The sequence below is a fragment of the Sitodiplosis mosellana genome, unplaced genomic scaffold, assembly GCF_009176505.1.
Source record: "Sitodiplosis mosellana isolate CC-2019 unplaced genomic scaffold, AAFC_SMos_1.0 Smas_scaffold_6167, whole genome shotgun sequence".
NCBI classification, from domain to species: Eukaryota; Metazoa; Arthropoda; class Insecta; order Diptera; family Cecidomyiidae; genus Sitodiplosis; species Sitodiplosis mosellana.
This window is the reverse complement of record NW_022601408.1, coordinates 3,040,380-3,062,685: the sequence shown is the minus strand read 5'-3', so window position 1 is coordinate 3,062,685 and position 22,306 is coordinate 3,040,380. Positions and strand designations below refer to the sequence as shown.

Here is a 22,306-nt window from a genome sequence, read left to right as displayed (position 1 = left end):
TCAAATGTCATTGCGTCGGAATCAACGGGAATTAATCCAAATAATGTCAAAGAATATTACCAGCTAGCTGAAAGAGAAAACGCAAGCTAAAAATTTACTTCGTCTCAAGTCCAAAAATATAAATAAAACAATCACAGCTTTCATCAATTTTTTTTTTCTTCACATAAATCCGTGTGGATTAATTTTATTTTTGTTTATTGAAGACAGTTCAGTTCAAAATGTCCAGGCTAATCCAATAAATAGCGGCTATTCAAATATATCACTAAAATTGTAATAATTGTTATTTGTGTGTGTGTTTGTTTGTATGTGTGGAAAGACGGTAATTATAATTGATTTTGTTGTCTTTCGATATTTTGGATGAATCGAACAAAAGAAAGAAAACAACAGTCAATGCGTTTGAAGAAGCTCAGTTAAATATCGGAACCGATACATATCTGTTCGGATAGAATAGCATAGAATCGAAATCGACTTTTTTTTGGCTTACGGTATTTTGGATGATTAAAAAGTGATTTTTTAGTAATTGTTTTTATTTTTCTTCTTCGATAAGTTACTTAACATTTATGTATGCGTGGTCTTTTGTTGGTTTGTGTCTAAATTTTCTGTGTGCATTTTTTTGTCGCTTTTAAATGAGTGACTAAATCTCGAACTGTGCAATAGTTTTGCGTAATTTCATAGTTGTGCCTACATTACGAGTTTTATTTTGTTTTTAATACATTATCATTATTATTTACATATGAAAACGCAATTTGTTTATTCAATATTATGCCTAACGACGGAAAATGATTTTCTATTCGTTTTATTGTGTTCGTTTTTTTTTTTTACTTATAAAGTCTACCGTTTTCTTTTAGGCTGATTGGTTGTTTGAATCGTTTATTTCCGCTGTTTATTTTTTTTCTGCTCAATTTATGAACTGTATTGTCCAAACATTGGATTGTTGCAGCCAACAATTATATAAATCAATTCTAAATGATATTTATTTCGATTTGTGTGTTGTTTGAATTTCTCTCGATGCGTCATACGAAAAAAGAGTCTTCCAAAGTTGTGTGATATTTTTGTTTAAAATGATTCGATCACATAATAATTAAATTTCTACTCTTGTGTATCATTTTTAAGTAATTTGTTTTTTTTTTCTTCTTCTTTTTGTTCGCTATCCTACATGAATGGTAAAAAAGTGATTTTTTTGTTGATCGAATGCAACCGATGCTGGCGATGTACTATTTCGTTATGTTTTGTTCATTTTTTTTTACTGTTGGATATATTTTTTCGGTGCATTTTTATCGTTAATAATTATTTTTGTTTTCGTCTTCTCGATTTGTTTTATTGTGTCTTTTTTTTTGGTTTTTTTTCTGTATTTTTATCTGTAATTTAATTTTCAATCAATTTATTTTTTGGTAATTGTTCCATTTTGGGCAGGGGGGGGGGATAAATTTATGACTTGTATATACGGATAACATCTCGAATGATTGCTCGGCAAAGTGGACAATGGCCGCCTCCAATTCCATGCCATTGCTTCACAGCACATTCATAGCACATGCACATGTGACCGCATGTATATAGCACCGAATCGATTGAATGCTCATAGCAAATGGTGCACTCGTTTCCTTGTCCAAGATTGGCCGCGTTCGCATCTTGCCACTGTGATAATGAGCTGTATTGTGGTGTTGACGATGGTTTCGTTGGTTTTGTCTATGGATTAAATAGAAAAGAAGCAAATCAATTAGTGACTGTTCAATAATATATTCAATGGACAATTTGGTGGGGTGAGAACAAATTGGAATTTTGTTATTGATCCTTACCTCAACATAATTCGATGAGTATGTAATGGAACCAGCATTGAGTGTGGCTGGTGGAATCGGCATTTGAGTGATTTGTGGTTGATGAGTTTGACTATTACCACTAATATCATTGTTGCTGTTAGCTGGCGGAAGATTGACAACTAAAACGGTGCCACCAGATTGCAATTGGATCATGTCACTGCTCGAGATGACACGATTGGCTGGTGCTGCGGTGGTTGTTGTAACCGGAATCGATCGTCGCGATTGGCTTATTTGTGCCGATGACATTACTTCAATACTGCTAATTGATTCGGCTGGTGTCAAATTTTGCGATGCATATCGTTGTGAAATTGGTCGCTGAATCGACAGCATTGTCGTTGAATTGGAAATTGGTGTTTGGTATTGTGGCGATGGTGCCATTTGACTTAGAACACGAACGGATTGCGTTGATCCATACACATCTAAAAATGCCCATAGCTGAAGACTTTGATCGACGTGCATAATAACAGTGGGTGATCCATCATTTTTACTAATTTGAACTTCACCATTTTGTGTAATCGAAAAGATTATCTCATCACCACGAACTGGATTCGATGCAATGTCTTTGCTAACGACCCAATACTCGGGCCGATCGAGAAGTAAATCCGAGTCGTCCGGCAAATCGGATGGTTGTAATGTGGCTGGATCGCATGATGTAAGACCAAGAGCCAAAGCACCAACATACATTGGTTCAGTGCGTAACACTTGAACAATTAACTTTTCACCGATGCGAATTGGACGCGCGGTAAACACATAACCTTGACAAAATTCGGTTTCAACGCGTGTGGCGACCAATTTATCTTGTGACAAATGAACATTTCGGCCACGGGTTCGATGGAATGGAACTGGTGTCAATGATGTGCGTAGCGATGTGCCCGAACGGCTTCGAGCTAGTGGTGGACGGTGATCTTCGTTAACTGAAAGCGATTGCAAATGTGGGACGATACGATCGATTTCAACTTCACTTGCTGCCGATGGTACCGATTGTCGGCTGCCCGATCGATGCTGATACATGCAAACGCGTGAATCCAAAAATTCAATGGCCGAACAATTGCCATACACGTCAACTAATGCCCAAAGTGGTTCCCGTGGTGGTGGAATCGTAAAGAATATACCCTTCTCTTCACCATTGATTCCAAAATGAACATCACCAGACGAAGTGAAATAGTAAAATAAAATATTATCACGCTCGCAGTAGCGTTCGTTTAGAGCTTTGGCCCAAAATCCGGGACGGTTGGTTAAATCAGGGCATGCATATTTCGGCAAACTGTTTCGTGATGTAGCCGAATCATTAAACGTTACTGGGTCATTGTATGTGAATCCGAATCGAATGACTCCGCTCCAATTGTTTGAAATTTCCGAAAATTTGATGAAAACACGTTCGTTTGGCTTTACCGGCCGGTCACTAAATGTTACACCTTTGTTGAAACTTTCAAAGCGTTTGGCGAGAGCACCATCGCGCGAAATACGGATGTTATCACCATGAACATAATGGAAACGCAGCGGTGGCAGGTTGTTTGGTCCCGGACATGTTACAGGGTTACTTGTTGCTGTAAATTAAAGAAGAAGAAAAAAGTTGTTCAGTTATATATTGAAGACATAACAGATAAAGAGCACGTAACATGGACAAAACAAATGTCAGTAGGTTAAAATGAAATATTTACAACTGTTCGGCATTGTTATATTGCTTAAAATTCGGTGATTCTATGAAATTACGTTACAAAGTTATGAACTAAAAATAAAACTGGTCGACGGTTGTTTTAAAATGAACGAGAACACACACAAACACACACACACACACACACGGACGATTTAAAATGTACACGAGATGAAATATTATGCCATTTTGCGGAACATAAACGAACATTGACTTTCGATTGAATGAGCAATTTTTTTATATGTTCAGATCGCCTCCACTGAACTCAAGCACGTTATTTTCAATCGCGAATGACAGTTGTTGCGTTGCTCTCAAGTGATGGCTACCAATGGTCAAATCAGTCTCACTCAATAAATATCATGATGATGACGACAGACAGACAAGAAGCAGCAGAGACCTCTTTTTGGTGCTGTTGGTTGTTGTTGTTTTTCTCCGTGTATATAAGAACGCGCGCGCACACACAAGGCCAAATACACAAAACTAAATACTTTCACTTGACAATACAACAACGTTGTTGCACTGGTCATCACAAGCAAGAGACAAATAGCGCGAACCGTAATCAATTCAAACACAAATGCAATGTCTACTTAACACAAATCCGATTTGAACGACACGCGCGCGAGGCGCCGCTTGTCAAACACTATGTATTTGTCGATTTTGGACTATGTGTATATTTTGTCTTGGTGTGTGTGTGTGTGTGTGTGTGTGTGTGTGTGTGTGTGTGTGTGTGCGTGTAATCATTATTCAACAGGGTTCTATGTGCCTTCGCCTGACTAAGTTTTACTTTGACTTTTCGTTATCTCTAACGAACAATTCTCCGGCTGTTAACAGCACACTAAATACTAAATGTGAACAATTTATTGTGCACTCTATCAATGAAACGAAACAGATGAATAGCGTTTTTTGTTGTAGTTCTCTGTACATGTTCAATAAATGAATTTATTAAAATCTTCATGAAATTTTCTATGAAAGCAAACAAACGCGCATTTAACAAGGATGAACAAAAAAAAAATGATCTTGATTTTCGGGAATTGTTCGACAAATATGCGACGGGGCGCAAGAAATGAATAAAGACAAAGGCAAGAAAACATCAATACATGAACCGAAGATCCGGTATATGAAGAATTTCCGGTTCGTGATCGCTCAATACAAGGGAATGCGATTGCATTTCGGGCCAAAACAATGCCGCAAATAGGCAACAAACACACAACTGAGAAAACAACAGCAACGGAAAATCAAGAAGAAAAAAAAAAGAAAAAAATACAGACATCAGAATGAGAGAAACAGAAGCGGCAAACCGGTGGAATAGCCAAGGAAAAAGAGGAGAAGAACATTTATTATTTTATAATGCATACACGGTCTTTGCCGAACATGATCGGTGCTCACGACAAAAATCAAATAGCATGAAGAGACGGGCAAAGGAAAGAAGTTCTAGTTTTCAATGTAGCCGAGCGCATGAAATAATTCTCTTTTCTCCCCATTTTTCTGAAATTCGTGCATTATCATTACCATTACGTTTCTTCTTGTCTTTTTCTTCTCGGTCGGTCCCTTCACGAGCCAATGCCTTCCATCCAGTCTACTCAATTTCTGAGTAATGCACACTTACGCTTCAAAAAGTATTTTCTTTCTTTGAAACCGACCGATCCCATTTGAATGTCGTTGGCTTGAATCTTTTTGTTGCCGTTCATTTTTTTTTTCTGTTCATGTGATGTAAGTAATCGCAACCAACACACGATGGAAATCAATATAGAAATTTCTTTTTATCTTATTTATACTTGAAAAATACGAAAATTTGAAGATCGTTATGCTCTTGTTATGTTGCTTCATGAACAGAAAAATTTGTGTTTTTTTTTTCTCTCTCACTAATGCGAGAAGAGAATAAAAGCAAAACAGACAAATTAAAAGTTGTTTTTAGAGTGAATATCGTGAAAGCCAATGAAATTGTTTTTTTTTTTTTTTCCAACACGGTGAACAACCAGATTATTGTATTCATTACATTTTGAATTTACATGTAAAAAAGAGAAAGAATCACCACAACGTACGAGTATACTAATACCCTATGGTGCTGAAACGCATATAACAATATATCGCAACAAAAAAATCGAAAACATATCATATGAATTGGATTAAATCAGTGACAGCGGCAAGGCGACGCTCGATTGTAGTCGAAAACACTAGAAGTCTTTACATTGCATACATTAGCGTAGGTTTTTTTTCTTCAATCTTTTCATTAAATTTAATGAAGAAAAAAAAGATCAGTGGTTTGCATTTTTTTGTTTTTGTTTTTATCTCGTCACACTCATACCGTTTGACGTTGATCTAACAACACAGCTTGATGCTTGGCCCATTTGAAAGCCAAATCACTATTTTCGATATGTGAATGTGTTGCCGTTTCACTGATATCGCATGGTTTCTATAACATTTAAATCTTACACTTAACCTTGTGAATTCGGTTTGTCGATCTGTTTTCCTGGTTTGTTTTTTTTTTCTCTCTCTTTTTTTTTGTTTTCCTGTTATGTTTTTGCATTTGTAATTTTTGTTTGGTTTAAATTTTGTTTTGGACTTCCCGTTCTTGATCTTCACACATTGAAATGGTGTTATATCTGCTGTTTGCAGAATGAGCGGAATGCTGTGCGTGTTCCTTTTTGTTGTTGGTTTTTTTTTTTTTTTTTTAATTCGCTTGTGTCATACGAAATCATTTTTTATAATTTGATGACAGACAAATGGAGTGCTGTATCATCGTCCATATATTTCTAGAAATACAGTCAAGATCATTGTGAACTTGAACAAATACAAAAAATACAACACGATTGATTGATCGAACATAAAAATAGTTCAATGATTTTCGATGCATAAAAAAGTTATTTTGGTGACAACGTCGATTTTTTTTCCCACACCAGAATAAATCAAAGAAACGAATCGATTTTCGAGCTCATAAAATGTTGTATTTTAAACAAAAAGAAATTTTTTTTTTTAACGAAATAGCAATTCTCTTTTTCGGCAGAAATAACACAAAACCAAAAATAATGAACATTTGTCCAGATGTTCGAAGATCAACAATAATGTGTTCACCTTTAAGGGATACACACACACACACACACACATCGAGATCAAAATGTGTTGTATTTAGAAGAAAAAGAAACAAAGATAAAACACATATAGATGAATCACATTGAATGAAATCGAGGTAGAAGATTCATGCCGAGTTGATAGTTTGGGTGGATGAAAAACGAAATATTTCCATGATGAACTCTTGACAATGGCTGTGTGACAATGACACATCAAAATCATTATATACGTACATGCGACAAACATCTGACAAAATTGAAAAATGTATGGATTTTCGTCTGAATCGGAGTGCCTTAGAAAATGCGCAAAACGATGCATTGTTTTGACAATTTTATGGTGCTAATATTTCATATCGGTTATGCTTTCTTGGCCAAGCAAATACTATTGTGAAAACTGTTGTAAACACACATCGTTGCATCTTCGCAGCTGAGCGAAAACACAAATGCTTGGCTATTGAAAAAGAAAAAAGATCTCTCTTTTTTGTTGTGGCACGCATTCGAACAGTAGATACATTAAACCCGTGGATATGTGAGCGCAATGTGAGAGTGTATGCAATATGCATTGAATAGGGGCTGCTCGATTATCATGGCTAGGTTTTATTTTTTCTCTCTTCTTTTCTTTATTTCAATGCATTGCCCTGAATGCGTTCTGTTGATCGAACACATAAATGCTTAAAAGGTGAACATACAAAAAAGCAACAGCTGCGTGTTTTCAGACTATGTGCATCTCTCTCTCTCCCTTTTTCTTTTTCTCTCTCTCTCTCTCTCTCTCTCTATCTCTATCTCTCTTATTCGTTTTTCAAATGATGTCAGTCCGATATTTTTTGCTTTTCTCGGTTACATGTCCATGGTACTGACGTATCTTTGCATTTATTGTCAAATAATTCTGACTTTTGTTTATTGAAACGACGTAATGACAATTAGAATATGACGTAGACTGATGAATTTTGAATGACGAATATTCTGTGTACTTTGGCACTGATGGCCGCTAGTTTTTCTCTCCGGCTACTAGGATGGGTATTAAGTCTGCATCAAATTATATGTTTGAATATAGCCATTATTTTTTATACCCGCGAAATGAAGATACAAGTCATCAAAAAAAAAAACGTTCATAATAGCCACGCCATGCCAACAGTCGCATCTATTTTTGGAGTTTGTTGTTTGTTTGTTTCTCTCTTCTAGTTTTTTTTTTTTAAAATGAATTGGCAATTACAATGGACTGCAATATATAGTATTGGATCGTGGTTGCTATTCGAGTTGATGGTTTGGCGGGCAACGTTGCAACTTTATGTGATCGTTGATTACCATATTTCATATTGGCCAATATCGTACAGTGTGTGTTGTACGCTGAGGCAAAAATAAATTAATGAAATGCAGTGCAACTAAGAATGGAATTGTTGATATTTTTTTTTTTTTCATTTAGTATGTTAATGTATGGAATGCGTGTGATGGTGATCGAGTCTAAAGCGCGCACGAGTGGCGGAAATCGTACTTACGTACGTTTCCTGTTTTATCGGAACATTGAATGATGGCGTTGGCGATACATAAATTAAATTTCAATTCTAGCCCGAATTCGTTGGTGAAACATACAAAAGCGTTGCATTGATGGGTGTTTATCGGTGCTGAAAATGATTATTCGTCATATTCACAACTATGTCAATCAGTTTGAAGTTCGCTGACTGAGTTTTACTAAGAATTTAAGCCAGCAAAGATAATGTGGAACGAATGAAATGAACAGAAAAAATAACAACTCCTAAACAAATATTTCTTTGATCCGAGGCAAGTCTTTATGAGTCGACACCTTTGCGGTCGCTCACCCATCAATTTCGTGTTTAACTATCGAATTGAGTTTTATTGCTTTTTATTCCATGGTTTATGCGGGTGATATCGTTTTTGTACTTTAATTCACCTCCTTCTCATATATATACAGCGATAACATTGCGCGAGCATAATCAAACAAAACATAAAATGGAATTGAAAAAGATGCAGAGTTGAATTGTTCAGCGCCAGATGTTGAAAATGAGCTATGCCAGTATATGTGATAAGGGTCTTTTTGATGGGCTTGAAAATGAGTAAACTATATTCTGGAATCATCATTTTGCAAAACAACCTACGCAAACACATGTGAATATCGAGCTGTATTCGAAGCTAATGCCATCGTGATACAGAACAAATGCAACATATGACAAATTCCCAAACGTAATGCTTTTAAGTGAGCGGAAAATGTCTCTCCAGAGTGCCAGAAAGATTGACAGAGAATTATAAGGTTTTAAGTTGAGCATAATTAAAACGGGGTTGTAATGCATCTGAGATGCGATGCATCGATCAATGTTTTGTATTAGTCTGAACGGGATGGAATCCACTCAGAAAAGGATGTACACATTTTTTTTTTTTTGAGCTAGAAAAAGGCATTCGGAAGCTGTTATTGGCTGTAATTTTTTTCTCCTTCTTCGTTCTGGTTTTTTCCCGTGTCATTTGTACTCATTTTGAAGCGTTAATTAAATACCGGGTGTTTTGAAAATGTTTCATGAATTCACTTCCTTTATTGATCATGTATAAGATGGCAATGTAGCTCTTTTGTACTGCAATTATCCGCACCTGCGTAATTCGGCAAAACCATGTACGTTGCATTCGATATAAAGAGCCAAACTGACCGTCAATCGTATATGCATACAGATGGACATCGGGCCACTGTAATCGGTCAATAATCGAAGATTATTAGTGATGGGGTACCGAAAATGTAGCATCTGATGCACCAATCCAATGAAATTAAAACTATAAACGCATTTAAAATCAAATGGTCGGCCGTTTATTGTATCTCTTTCCGCTGTTAATGCATAAAACGAATTGGAACAGCGAAACAAACGGTCGAAAACCGAAATTTAGGGTGAAACAACGACACATTGAAATTGTATTTTCTCCCCTCTGATTTTACTTTATACGATTTACTTTTCATTCCTTGAACAACAACAACAACAACAACAACGAGAGAGACAAAAAAACACTGAAGATATATGAGCAGCATATGCACTCATACATCGATAGACACGCATTTTGCAGCTTGTTGAATTTTTTCGAATTTTCTCTGTGTACCAAGAATCAATCCATGACGAATGTATGCATGCAGATGTATCTGTGTATGCGTATGCGTATGCGTATGTGTGTGTGCAGCCGTAGAATGACGAAAAAGAAATGGAAAAACAACTGCTAGGGAGCAAATGAAATCGACAATGGCAGATGTTTTAATTTTGAGCATTAGACCCTTTTTTCTTGCAATCGAGTTCATGCGGAGGGCTCCGCTTTTCTATGCTCTCTCAGGTATCAAGACCCAAAAACGAAATCAAATGCATGAACATTCTTAACTGCTATCAATTTACGATGGAAATGAGACTTTGGATTTCAAATTAATTTGAAAATTGTAAACAATTTCAATGACGCCCGTTAAACCGATCGAAAGTGATTTAATTGAATTTACAATTTGAATATCAAAGATATAAATACGAATTGCTAACCAACGCATTGTGTGCATTGTGTGAAAGCGTGGCGCAAAATTGAGCTTAGCATGGAATCCGTTGTGCTGGAGTGTGAGAGATCTCATGCAAAGACTGGTCGATCGATCAAACATGAAAAAAATCTTGTTTATAAGTGAAAAGACTGACTAATCAGAATACATTCAGCGAAATGCGGCTAATGAATAAATGTATTCAGTGCGATAAAAATTCATCAAAACACTCGGTCCGTATCGTTCAACAAATGTATGATCGCTACTTAACATGAAATTTGTCGATTTTATTTTTCATATTATTCTTTATTATTGCTCACGTATCGTTTCGTTTCATTTTATTTGACTTGAGCGTGCGAAGCGTGTGCGCGAGAATAAGATCGCGAGCAAACGAGCGATGATCATGTCATCGTCGACATAGCTATGGTTGTAGTTTGTTGCATTTTCATTTCTATTCGCAATGGAAGCAGAAATATTGTAGTCAACGATTTTGACGTATGGTAAAAACCCAATGAAGAGCATACGACTGAATAGTGCGATTAAATGGTCTTATTGTCGAACAACGCAACGATGTCGCTATTTATAACAATTTGATAAACGACAACAACAACAAAAACTATGAAAAGTGTGTTGCTTATTTCTATGTTGTACTCAGTGAGCAAGCATGACGTATTTGCATATCACGTTCTTTTTCTTTTCCTTAGTTTTTCCTTCACTTTATTGTGAGTAGATACATATATATATATATATATATATACTTCAATCAACTTTTTTATGTTTTCTTGAGTGTTTGAATCCCGTTCTATACACTTTGTTTCTACCGCATGCTGTCTGCAAATACGTTTATCGCACGCATTTCCAATTGATGCTATAGAAAGCAGTATGCTCCATTTGAACGAACTTTAATTAGAAGAGTGGTTTGGGTGAGGTAAACTTCAAAATGAACGGAACAGCCAAAGCGTAACAATGTAAACGTGATTGTTGTTGTCGTCATCATGCTAAATTAAAATATTAAATTCCCTTCATGTACGTCTTCAATCTTCCATTATTTCTTTTTTGTATGTTCATTTTTGAACGATGCGATCGAAACGATTTTTGCCAAATCATTATAAAAGTGTCTACGCGAATTTATGACGTACATTACTAACTGTGTCGCTAATTCATGTGTAAATTCGGCATTTACTGTGAAACGGTCAGTAAATACGCTTTGGAAAAGTGAACGTAAGCATTGAGAGGTTGTATAGAATGTCATAGGGATGATGGCCACCAACGCAAAATGAAATAGCAACAACAATAACAGAAATGAAATAATCGAATTAATTGAGTTGAACTCTTGTTGCTGCTGCTACTGCTGCCGCCGCCCAATAGAGTTGAATCTATTGTTGGCCGGTTTAATTTATCAAGTATCCATACACGGAAAACTTTAACGTATACACACATGCACACTGACCAACCGAATGAGCCCAAAAAAAGGTTCTATGAACAAACGGTTACAAAAACAAAACCAACTAATGTTCAATTCGCACTTGCACGCATTCACATGCAAAACCGATTCGATCAGGAATGGAGCTGTCAGAAGAAAAAAAAAACGTCCACCATCGAGTCTATAACAATGTAACTTCTCCAATGTAGAATCAATGCGCGAGTGAAATGTAAAAATAAAGATTGAATGAATGAATGAATGAAAATACAAACCTAGTCCCATGCGTCGCTTGATTTTCTTCAAAACCTTCATTTTACTCTTTATGGGTGAGAACGAACTTTCATCTTTACAATGACATTTTTTATCACTTGAACAACAATTATTTAACTTCTTGAGTTTTTTGTCTTGTTTTAACGATTTTTCTCCACTAAAACCCATAAGAAATTCGTGTACGGAATTCGGTGTGTATTTTTTTGTGGTTTTTCGGTAATATCCGCTCTGCTGCTCTCTGGCTGCTTCTTCCAATTTCTATGCGATTGTTGTTGCTGCTCGTTGAAACATATATTTCTTTTACTTTTTTATTTCTTTCTCGCCAATTAATATCGTATTTACAAATTAATATGTGCAAAAATTGTGTGTGTGTGAAATCAAAAGAAATCAAGATTTAACGAACGCGAAAGACAAGAGAAAAAAATCAAACGATATCAACAAAAGAAAAAATAATACAAATAAATAACTTATTTAATTGAATGAAATAATATTTTGTGTTTGAATTTTTCGAGAGGAAAAACGACGAAGACCGTCTGTTTCGGTCAGTTAACTGATTGCAACTGAAAAACTAAACTACATTTCGGCACGAGCAAACACACCAAAGAGCACTCTTCGCCGAGAAATTTCTTACATACAACACAGTCTATCATCTGCTCTGCGATGGCTGTGTACGGTGTGTGCGTGTGTATGGGTGAGCTGCTGGAAGTTGTAACACATGGTAAAAGCGCTGTGTGGATAGGTGTGTATGTATATGTGTGCGTGTACAAGAGCCGAACGTATATGATGTGACGAGAGAATTGCTGCGCATAGCGAATGTTTTATGTTTTGCGTACAGCTGCATTCCCACAAACACGGTTAGAGTCATCACACAGTTTACTCAATATTCACATACAGACACACATACACACACTCTCTCGACGATTTTCATATTTGTGCCGATCTTTTCGATTGCAGTCTTACTATTGTTTATGGTGCGTATGGCTGTGAACACATGGCAAAACGGCGCTAGTTTATTGTACAAATAGCATGCCGGGTTTGGCAGAGAGCGATGGCACACGGTAAAAATACCAAAGCACAACCGAAATCAATGACGATGAAGTGAAAGAATCACAAGAAACACCAGCAACAACAATTGCGATGAAAGCATGAAAACCAAAAATAAAAAAAGCATTCAAATGCTTTCCATCATAAGCAAAGAAATGAGAAATACGTATGCAGGCATTCGTCTTCTCCAAAGGTTTTTTTTTTTTCTTTTCTTTTCTTCTTCTTCTTTGTTATCACGTCTTACCTTTTGCTTCGCCATTCGTTCGAATGGTTACGTACGTCAATTCCGAAACTATGCTCAATATAATAAATTCGTATGTTTTGGCAGAAGTCTAAGCATTTTCATTACGGTGTGTTATTTTTTTTTTTTTTTTAATTTCATTTCTACGGAGTTTTAGCGTATTATTTTTTTCGGTTGAGAAGTGATATTCCATCTCAGCACACGATCATCTTTTGTTGCCCATGTGTGCCATAACAATAGATGCGTAGCGGGGTCTTCTCTTTGGTTTGTTCATTCTTACAGAATGATTTTTTTTTCAGCGACAAGACTCTTCATCTACTTATTTTACTTTTAATTTTGAGATGCATGCCTACACTTTTTTGGCTAATCAGTTTTTATTTTCACCGACAATAAATCGTTTACTTAGAAGGAAATCACATTTCAACTAATATTATTTACTGTCTTGCTGATGGGAAAATCCAAGCATAAGCAATTTATTTTATTACTATTATCTTTGCTTTGTGATGTCATTCAAGACAATCTGCATAAATCATACATTTGGAGAAAATTTCCCATCTGTTGTCAATAATAGAGAAACATTTTTTTTTTCCTGGAACACTGAAGGTATGCGTTTCTTAGACTCGACTTTCGTTGGAATCATTATACTCATAGTTTTCATAGTATACTCATAGTTTTTTTTGGGAAAACCTTCGTCCGCACGGGAATTTTCCCCGTTTCGATGCATTTATCTCACGATAAACTTTTTCGGAAGACGGAAAAAACTGGCAAAATGCTTTGCATTAGGACGATATAGAAGCACCGAAGAAATATGTAGAAAAACACATTTTAAGTGAAAAGTAAAACCATATTTTTTGGCAACGACTATGGCATGCAAACGCATTCGAAATATCCACAACATTTCTTCATAAATGAGCCAAGAACGAAAAACCCGTAAAAACAAATGGAAAATAGCATCTGCTTTTTTCCATTCTTGAAAAAAAAAACCAAATGCTCCAAGTGCATATGCATACACACACACACACACACACACAGCATCGTAATAAATGTGGAAATGGTTCAGCTTGCGCTTTGTCCTTTCCTCTACACTGTGCTGATATTAAACAACGATTATCGTACTTGCCTTTGTTTTTATTCAGTTTTCCAATCAATTTCAATAAATGGTTTTACAAGAAGCCGAGGCAGCCGTCTCCAAAATTCATGCAAAAATGCAAAACTGCAATATGTTTTGACAATTGAGTTCATTGATTAATCATAATTATGCTTTGTCGCTGAGTGCGCATACACATTGAGCCCGATTGAACCGGCTGCCCACAATTACTTTTTACCATACTGAACTTGAGTATGTTTTATGCTATAAATGGAAAATTCAAGTGTTCGCCATACTTTTGATTCGCCGCGACTGGAATGTGGTCCTTTTTTTTCTGCCGATAAGACGTTTGATGATTTGTCTCCGATATTCATGTATACACAAAGCATACTCTTTCAAAGGACCTCCCGAACCGAAATATTTAGATCTAGCCGACGTAATCGAAGTGGAACGATAAATACCTTTGATGATTAGATGACAATATTTGAAGCAATACTATGTTGGTGGCATTACTTTTGAGTCATGCAAAATTGCACATGAGCAAAGAGAATAGACGAGAGAAAAAACGAAGAATGAACCTAAATAAACAAGGCATAGAAGGTGCTGTTTTTTTTTCTGTTTGAAAATTGAACCATGAAATCTCATTATGTGCGCACAATATTGCCAGTGTAAGACTAAATAAGCCGATGCCGATGCCGATGTTAACACATGTTGAACTTAATATGTACTTCTGTAATATTCGGTCTCATTTCATACAAAATCAACAGTAATTATTTTAATTACGAACAAACTGCAACAAGAACCGTTTTCAGCGCGAAAATGAAAACGTGAAAAGAAGAGAAAAAAAGCAATAACAACGACTGATCGCACATTGACGCTACGATCGCAATATGCAAACGGCTGCATGTGCTAAATTTTTTTTTTTTTCGTCGTGTCTCCAAATTCTGCGCAACAATATTGCATATTCAGATGTTCAGTTTAGCCGTCATCGTGTTTGTCAATGATCTCTGGTTGGCTGGTTGGCTGTTTGGCTGGCTGGCTGGCGAATGAATCAAAAAGTGCAGAGAGAAAATGAAATGAAATTACCATAAGTCCTCCGAACTGGCAAAGGAAGAACCACAAAGCATAGTGGAAGCGCGTTAACTAAACACCATGTTATGCACGTATTTCCCATTCGTCGTCATCGTCGTCGTTGCCGGTGAAATGTGCATAAGGTAATAGTGAGCCATTCACACACACACACACACACACACACACCGCATACACACGCAAAGGCGTAGCACAGCAGATGCATTCTTTTTAATAGTGTATAATCAGTCTGACAGACACGTGTCACGCGTCGAACCATTTAGAATATGTATCGGCATCAATTAATGCTCGGGAATTAATACAAACTGAACAAGCGGAAAAATAACACACACTCGAAAAACATATATGGAACATTGCTTGGACGAAGAAGAAGCTGAAGCGAAATGCGTGACAGGTGCGATATTCTTGGTGATAGCATTGGATCTCGTACTTATGTTCCTGTTCGTATTGTATTCTTCACTTTTGCCTTGCGAATGTGCTTTTTCCCTTCTTCCTCTCTCTCTCTCTCTCTCTCTCTCTCTCTCTCTCTCTTTCACTCTCTCTCTTTAATTTTGGCTTTCGATTTTGTGGTTCATTCAAAACCACAAAATACTTACCCACATGATCATCTTGTCCTTCTATCGGCCAACCAGCAAATGTGCGTGCAAGCACCAATGATATTGCAAAAATAAAAGAATATAAAAAGCATATCGATTTTTTTAGCTTCACCAAAAATCATCATTTGGATGTTTGGAATAGAAAAAAAAAAAACGAAATGAAACAAACAGAAATCAAACAGAGATAAGAAGAAATGAGTCAAAGAAAAATGATACCGATGCTGTATGCTCATGCCCATCCAGCTGACCTTTTGTTTTTCTCCAACTGCTGCCGTCGCAGTATTTATGGGTTTTGTTTCTATTTAAAAAAAAACGACATATGCAAACATTGAACACAGCATTCTGCTTCACATTCATCTTTTCGACTAAAAACACCCAATTCTGTATTTCAAAGAAGATCGTCGAATTTGATCTCATCCCCAAATTGTTTTATTTGATTTCAAGTTCGATCACTTTGGTTTGTGAGGTGATACCGTTCGTTCAGTTGATCTACATCTGTGGAAATAGTTCAAAATTTGTTTCCAAGCTCTTCCTCTGCCAAAAAGAAAAAAAAAACATAAAATGAACAGTTATCAAAGTGTATATTTTGCCTCGACCTTCTGGATGTCTTCACCTTCACTAATGACACCAAAAATACACACTTCATATGTCTACGCATTTATTTTCGACATTCGATCGATGTATGCATCGAATGATTTTGTACAAAAGAACGTGCATATGCTCATGGTGTGCGACGTATGTTGATTTTCATTCTATTTCGATGTGCTCCTTCTATGGTATTTTTGTGTTGGGCTCGTATCGCTTTCCTCTCTTGTTCATTACGTTACAAGAATCAAGAAGAACAAATCAAGGTGCTAAATTGGAAACATTGTACATCTGTGAACTTACTATGAACGCAAACAAACATCTATACATACACAAACACTCTCTCTCTCTCTCTCTCTCTCACTTTGTCTCTTGAAATTTCATCGCACATATGGTCTCTTTTTTGGTTGATGGTCTTCCCAATCGAACGAAGAAAAAATAAAGCAGCAAACTATTGAGCAAACAAATGCTAATGCCCTACCCATATGAGTGTACATAGGATGTGCTCCTTGTACTCGTAAGTGCTGGGCAATTTAAACAAACACCAAGTAAACAAAGCTGCCGAAATAAAGTGTGTGTAAGAGTGAGTGAGTGAGTAATGGAGAGAGAGAGGGATTCCTTTTGGAAATGTCAGCGGCTGCATTGGTAAGGTGAAGGAAAAAAAAGTTGACTAAACCGGATATGATTTTTTTTCTTCCTTTTTTCCTGTAGTAACGTATAAAAAGGAAGTGATTTTTTTCGGAAGGGAGAGAAAACGAGGCAAATTACATGCACGATGCGTTGTTGTTGCCGTTCATCTATTGCTCTTTCGGCCAAATCACACACATATCCACCACTTAACCATTAATATTCCTACGTGTGTCGCATACGTATGGGGAATAACTTTTAATAATAATACCATTCGGCACACTTGCCCATGTTATTCACTGTCGCTGCTTCCACCATCTGTATTGGTTCGGAAATAAGGTTCTTTCTTCCTCTTCTTCTTCTTCTTCTTTCAAAAGTAACGTTAGGTATCAATTATTTATCACGAAGGAAATACATTGAAGGAACTGACTACAGGATGTGGGTGTTAGGCGACAACTGCTGATGCAAACGTAAAAAAATCAATGCGTGAAATCAACGAAAACTAGTCGTTTTTTGCCCTTAAAACACTTTTTTCACACGGAAGACTTAAAAACCTTTTCTTAAATGCGTTAAAAAAAAAATGGAGAAAATCGAGTATTAAATACCCTGTGTGAGATTTGTGATAATATTTGCATGAAAATCAGAATCCGGAAGGGAATTTTTCGATACGGTTATATCTTGGCAAGTTCGAGGTAACCATATCATTTGAACTTGAACACATTTTTCTCTGTCATTAACGCATTTAAAATGAGTTACGTTGAACTGGGGCCACTTTCATCAAACACACTTATTTTTTTTTTTTGTAACGAAACCTGATAAATAGTTGATGATGGCAAAGATTTGTATATGAACTCGGTATGTATGCAAATACCTGAAATTATGTCATGTGAAATACACTAGTATAAGTGTATACGATAAGTGTATTACGATACGTAACATTTGAATTTCGGAATTCACGTTAATTGACCTTCGGGCAAATCGAACAAAAAAAGAAACGAGACATATTTTTGGCTTAGAAGCAATTTCATAGCGGTAACTTCAATGACAACCCAATCGATGACTTTTTCGAATGGTTTGTTGTTGAAAACGTTCGAACGAGAATTGATTCATCGATGAATTTTTTTTTTACTTGTCTCGTATTTTGAGCACAAATGCACAAATCCACAAATGCAATTCGAAGCGAAAAATTGAAAATGGAAACGGTGTATAATATCATTATTTATCTCAATAAATTGTTGATGTCATATGTATCGGTTAGAAATAAATCTATTAGATATAAATAGTAAAAACTGCTTCGTTCGGACAGTGGATGAGCGCTTGCACGTCAATAGTATGGCATTTTAGCATTTAATTGCTTGTTTTTGTTATACACGTATGTTGGTGTAGTATCAACGATGCAAAATGTGCATATATATATTAAGTGTGTGTTAATAAAAGTTGAAATGAAATGTTACGACATCGCGAGTCGCATGGAATGCACAATATTCCTTTGAATCGTTGATGTGCACCTTTTGTACGCCAAACGACGACAACGACAACGACTGTTTTGCATCAGCGTCATCGAATCCAGTATGTATGTATAATACAGAGAAAGATAGTTCTCGATCAATTGAATTAGTGAAGTGGAAAGAATTGATTGCTTCATTTTTGTGTTTGCTTCATTTGAATGAATTACTACAATTCAAAATTTCTTTTCGTCGTGTTCAATATAACAATATTCGGCTGCTGAAATCTATGAAAAATGCCAAGAAACGTACACATTGTCCGATTTGATTTGTTTCACCCCAAAGGTCTTTTCCAACAACACTTTCAGTGACAAAGGCAATAATAGTCGAGCAGTGCATGAAGAACAACAACTACTACGACGACAACGACATCAGCAATGGCAGAAAAGGCCTCATTCAACGAAATCCAAGCACGATACGAAATATGAATTCGATACCTTAGAGCAATGGCCATTTGTTTGGCATTGTAACTATTTTCAGTTCCATTGCAGTGTGAATGTTTTTACATCAAATTTGAGCGAGAGAGAGAGAGAGAGAGAGAAACGATCAGCAAAATTTCTCCCGTTCTCTCCCTCACGGCGAAGCGTTTCTGCTTTGTGTTTCAACTTCTTTTCCATCTTAAAGCCAACATTTTGGATTTTCTTCAAAATTTATTTTTATTGGTTTTCATCGTTCTTGCATTCACTCTCTTCGTATGTTGCAGCAGCAGCAGCAGCAGCGACAGCTTGTGCATTTGTTGTTATAATAATGATAATAATGTACACCAGATGGAATGAAAAATACCAAAATGAAGAGGAGATATAAAAACAACAGGCCCAAACTATAGGTAAATATCGTGAGCTGTGGCGCATCGAAGACATACAAAACTATCGATTTTAATTCTTCGATAGATGGGCTTTTGTTTCGCAACTGTATCTACTTGAAACTAGACTATAAGTTTAGTTTTTCAGTCATTCTGTATTTTGCATTGAACAGGCTTCCTTTACCACAGTGCGATCGGCTGAGTGCAATGTATTTCTCTCTCTTGTTTTCTGTTTTTCTTCTCTTTGCTGCACTGTTTCAGCGTTTGCTCTTTCACTTCAATTCATTTTTTTTTTTTATTTTTCAGTTGATTGAAAAGATCGCAATTTTCACACGAAAATCACATTGGAGCCGAAGAAATATAAAGAAGCATCGTACCAATGTAATAAATTGCTCTCGGTTCGAGTGCACGAAACACTAAAAATTTCAATTGAAATAAAAGAAACAAAAATAAGAAGAAAATGAAAAGATACACAAAAGTAACAGCAATAACAACAACAACAAAAAAAACACTCTTAACAAAAACAAGTGACATGTGACCATACACATCCCAATCCCATTCAAATCTTGACACAAAGATTTATGTTGTCCAGTCGATTTGGCTTTGTGCAATATCTCAATGCGAGGGAGTCCAATTCAACCATTTATTTATGTTTTTTTTTTTTCACATAACATTTTCTCCATATATGTTCTTACACCGAGTGATTAGAGAGACAGAGCGCTAGCTGATCAAATTCAGGTCACACTAAATTTGCCGCATCTTCGTTTTACGTTGTTGCCATTGCAATTGCATAGCACAAAGAAATCAAATGAACAGCCATCTAACAACCTAAATTGCGCCGAAAAAACGTCTCATTTCTTCTTTCTGAAATTGCGAGTTAGTTTTTCATCTCTCTCTGCATATGAAATGCATTACGCGAAAAGCACGGAATAATTGGTAGTAAGAAGAAAAAAAGCATCGGGCCTTTAGCAGCATAAACGTTTAACGTGGTTGGTTGTCGTTCTTTTGGTGGGTAATTGGTGTGGTTTCACAATAAAACGGCGATTTGATTTAGAGTTTATGTGTACTTAACCTATGAAACCGATACGATATGCGCGATGCATTTTCAGTGTGGCTGTAATTACCATTGTGGCAGACTGCATCAAGCGTCGCATAAAATGTGCTCGCAGTTGCAGTCGCAACTCAGCCGTTCAGCAATTTGTATATATATGGTAGATTAAACTGTTGCCCGTTCCGTTGTATCGCTTGGATTTTTCGTTATACAATTCATTAATGCAAAATGATGTCTTCGTGAGTCTGCCATCAGTACCGTGCGCCATATTCTTCTTGCATTTGCTTTTATTTTCATTTTTGCTATACATCTATGTTAATTCATTATGTGGATGCTCTTTCAGAAAAGCAAAACGGTACTCTTTATGCTTCTCGTGTCATTTATTTTAATCGTTAGACATTTGCCTATCTGCCTGCTCTCTTCAATATTCACACACTTGATCGTCTTCGTCATCGTCGTCGACGTCGTAGCGTCGTCTTCGTTTTGAACCATTAAAAAAGGCAGTTTCCCAGGCTCCGTTTCAATCACATTTAATTTCTAATTTCCTTTCCAAAACAAAACACAAAATAAAAACGCCGAACTCACTAGAAAAAGGCGAATCCACCTGTTTTGCCGTCTCGATTTTTTTTTTTTCATTTCAAATATAAGACTCTGTATTTTCCATTGGCTCGAAGGTTGATAAAAAAAAAAAAAGAAGAAACATATGATTGAATCAGGTGCATTTGTAGACCGAGCGCATGAATAAAAATAAAAGCGATGAAGGTAGAATCGATGGGAAAATTCGAAAGGTGCAGTGTGTTGTGGATGATCAGATTTTGTTGTTGTTCGTATATCATAATATTGGAAATGGTCAGATGATTCTAACTATTCAGCTTCAATTTTTATGCCATGAAACCGGTGATTTAATTTTTTTTTCAACAATAATCGATTTTTTCTTCGTTTCAAGTGATTGCCGAATCAACGAGAGATTCATCAATTTTTCCAACGATGAGACGAAAATTAATTGCAATTTCTTGCACTTCATACTTTTCAAATGTCATTAATTATTTTGCACCTTTTGTTTTATTGCACATTCAGATAATCCATATTTTTTTCGTTCGTTCCTTTTACATCATACAAACTATGAGTGAAAACAATGGGAAAAACAATATATAGAATACTTGATACGTCTTCGAGCCATTCCGTGAAAGTTCTTTTTATTTTTATCTGTTTTGTCGAAACAATTGCCATCATCTTCTTTTGAAGAAGGGAGTTCACGAACCTTAAGAGGAGAAATTTCACTACATTACGCTTGGCCACGGAATTTGATATTCTATTTATAAATCTGCTGTGTGTATGTGACTCTCGATTACAGAGAAGCCACAGTGCAAAAACAAATGTTGGCATAATGCTGTTGAGAATGTTTTCAGATGGCAGAAGGGATTAAAATTACTTTCACAACTGTCAGCCAACAAAATATCACTCGGCCACACGATGAACCATATTAAGAAATACATGGACACACCGTTTAATGTCATCTTGAATTCGTAATCAGTAGCACCAGTCTGGTGAAAATATAACAAAAAATTTGTCTTTATCGTTGAAAAAAAAAACCAACAAAAACGAATGCAATCTGGTTTAGACTCTATTGAATGATACAGCCGACAATATTTCAGTTCAGTTCAGTTCTTCTTTTAGTGCATTTGTCGCCTGCCCAAACTATATTATTTTGTTCTCCATTTATCTCTCTTTCCCTCAATGTTCTTCTCTTGTTCATTTATACCATTTTCCATTGATAATGTGCACAGTAATTCGTGAAAAATGACGATTTTCACAAGTTGTCTTCTTAATTCTATCTGCACGATTGTGATTGTGGTTTACATTCGAATTTATGTATCTGAGAAAAACTAATGCGAACAAAAACCAAAATAGTTTCTTCGTTGGCAACTTTTTTTTTAACCAATAA

The 22,306-nt window shown here is 36.1% G+C and overlaps 2 protein-coding genes across 5 annotated transcripts in view; one reads left to right on the top strand and one right to left on the bottom strand.

Moving 5' to 3' along the window:
• LOC129575506 (uncharacterized) overlaps positions 1 to 22,306 on the top strand; it is a 29,380-nt gene that overhangs the window by 2,180 nt on the left and 4,894 nt on the right. The gene's annotated exons all lie outside the window — the stretch shown is intronic.
• On the bottom strand, positions 1,312 to 12,372 carry LOC129575503 (protein neuralized). 2 transcript variants are annotated; one of them, XM_055459232.1, is made up of 3 exons: positions 11,737 to 12,372; positions 1,797 to 3,364; positions 1,312 to 1,686 (listed from the first exon to the last, which is right to left on the bottom strand). In XM_055459232.1, the coding sequence occupies exons 1-3, from the start codon at positions 11,900 to 11,902 to the stop codon at positions 1,429 to 1,431; spliced, it is 1,992 nt and encodes a 663-aa protein (XP_055315207.1). In that variant the 5' UTR covers positions 11,903 to 12,372; the 3' UTR covers positions 1,312 to 1,428. The 2 variants fall into 2 exon arrangements, with proteins under 2 accessions (XP_055315207.1, XP_055315208.1); XM_055459233.1 differs by lacking the exon at positions 11,737 to 12,372 and adding an exon at positions 3,479 to 4,038.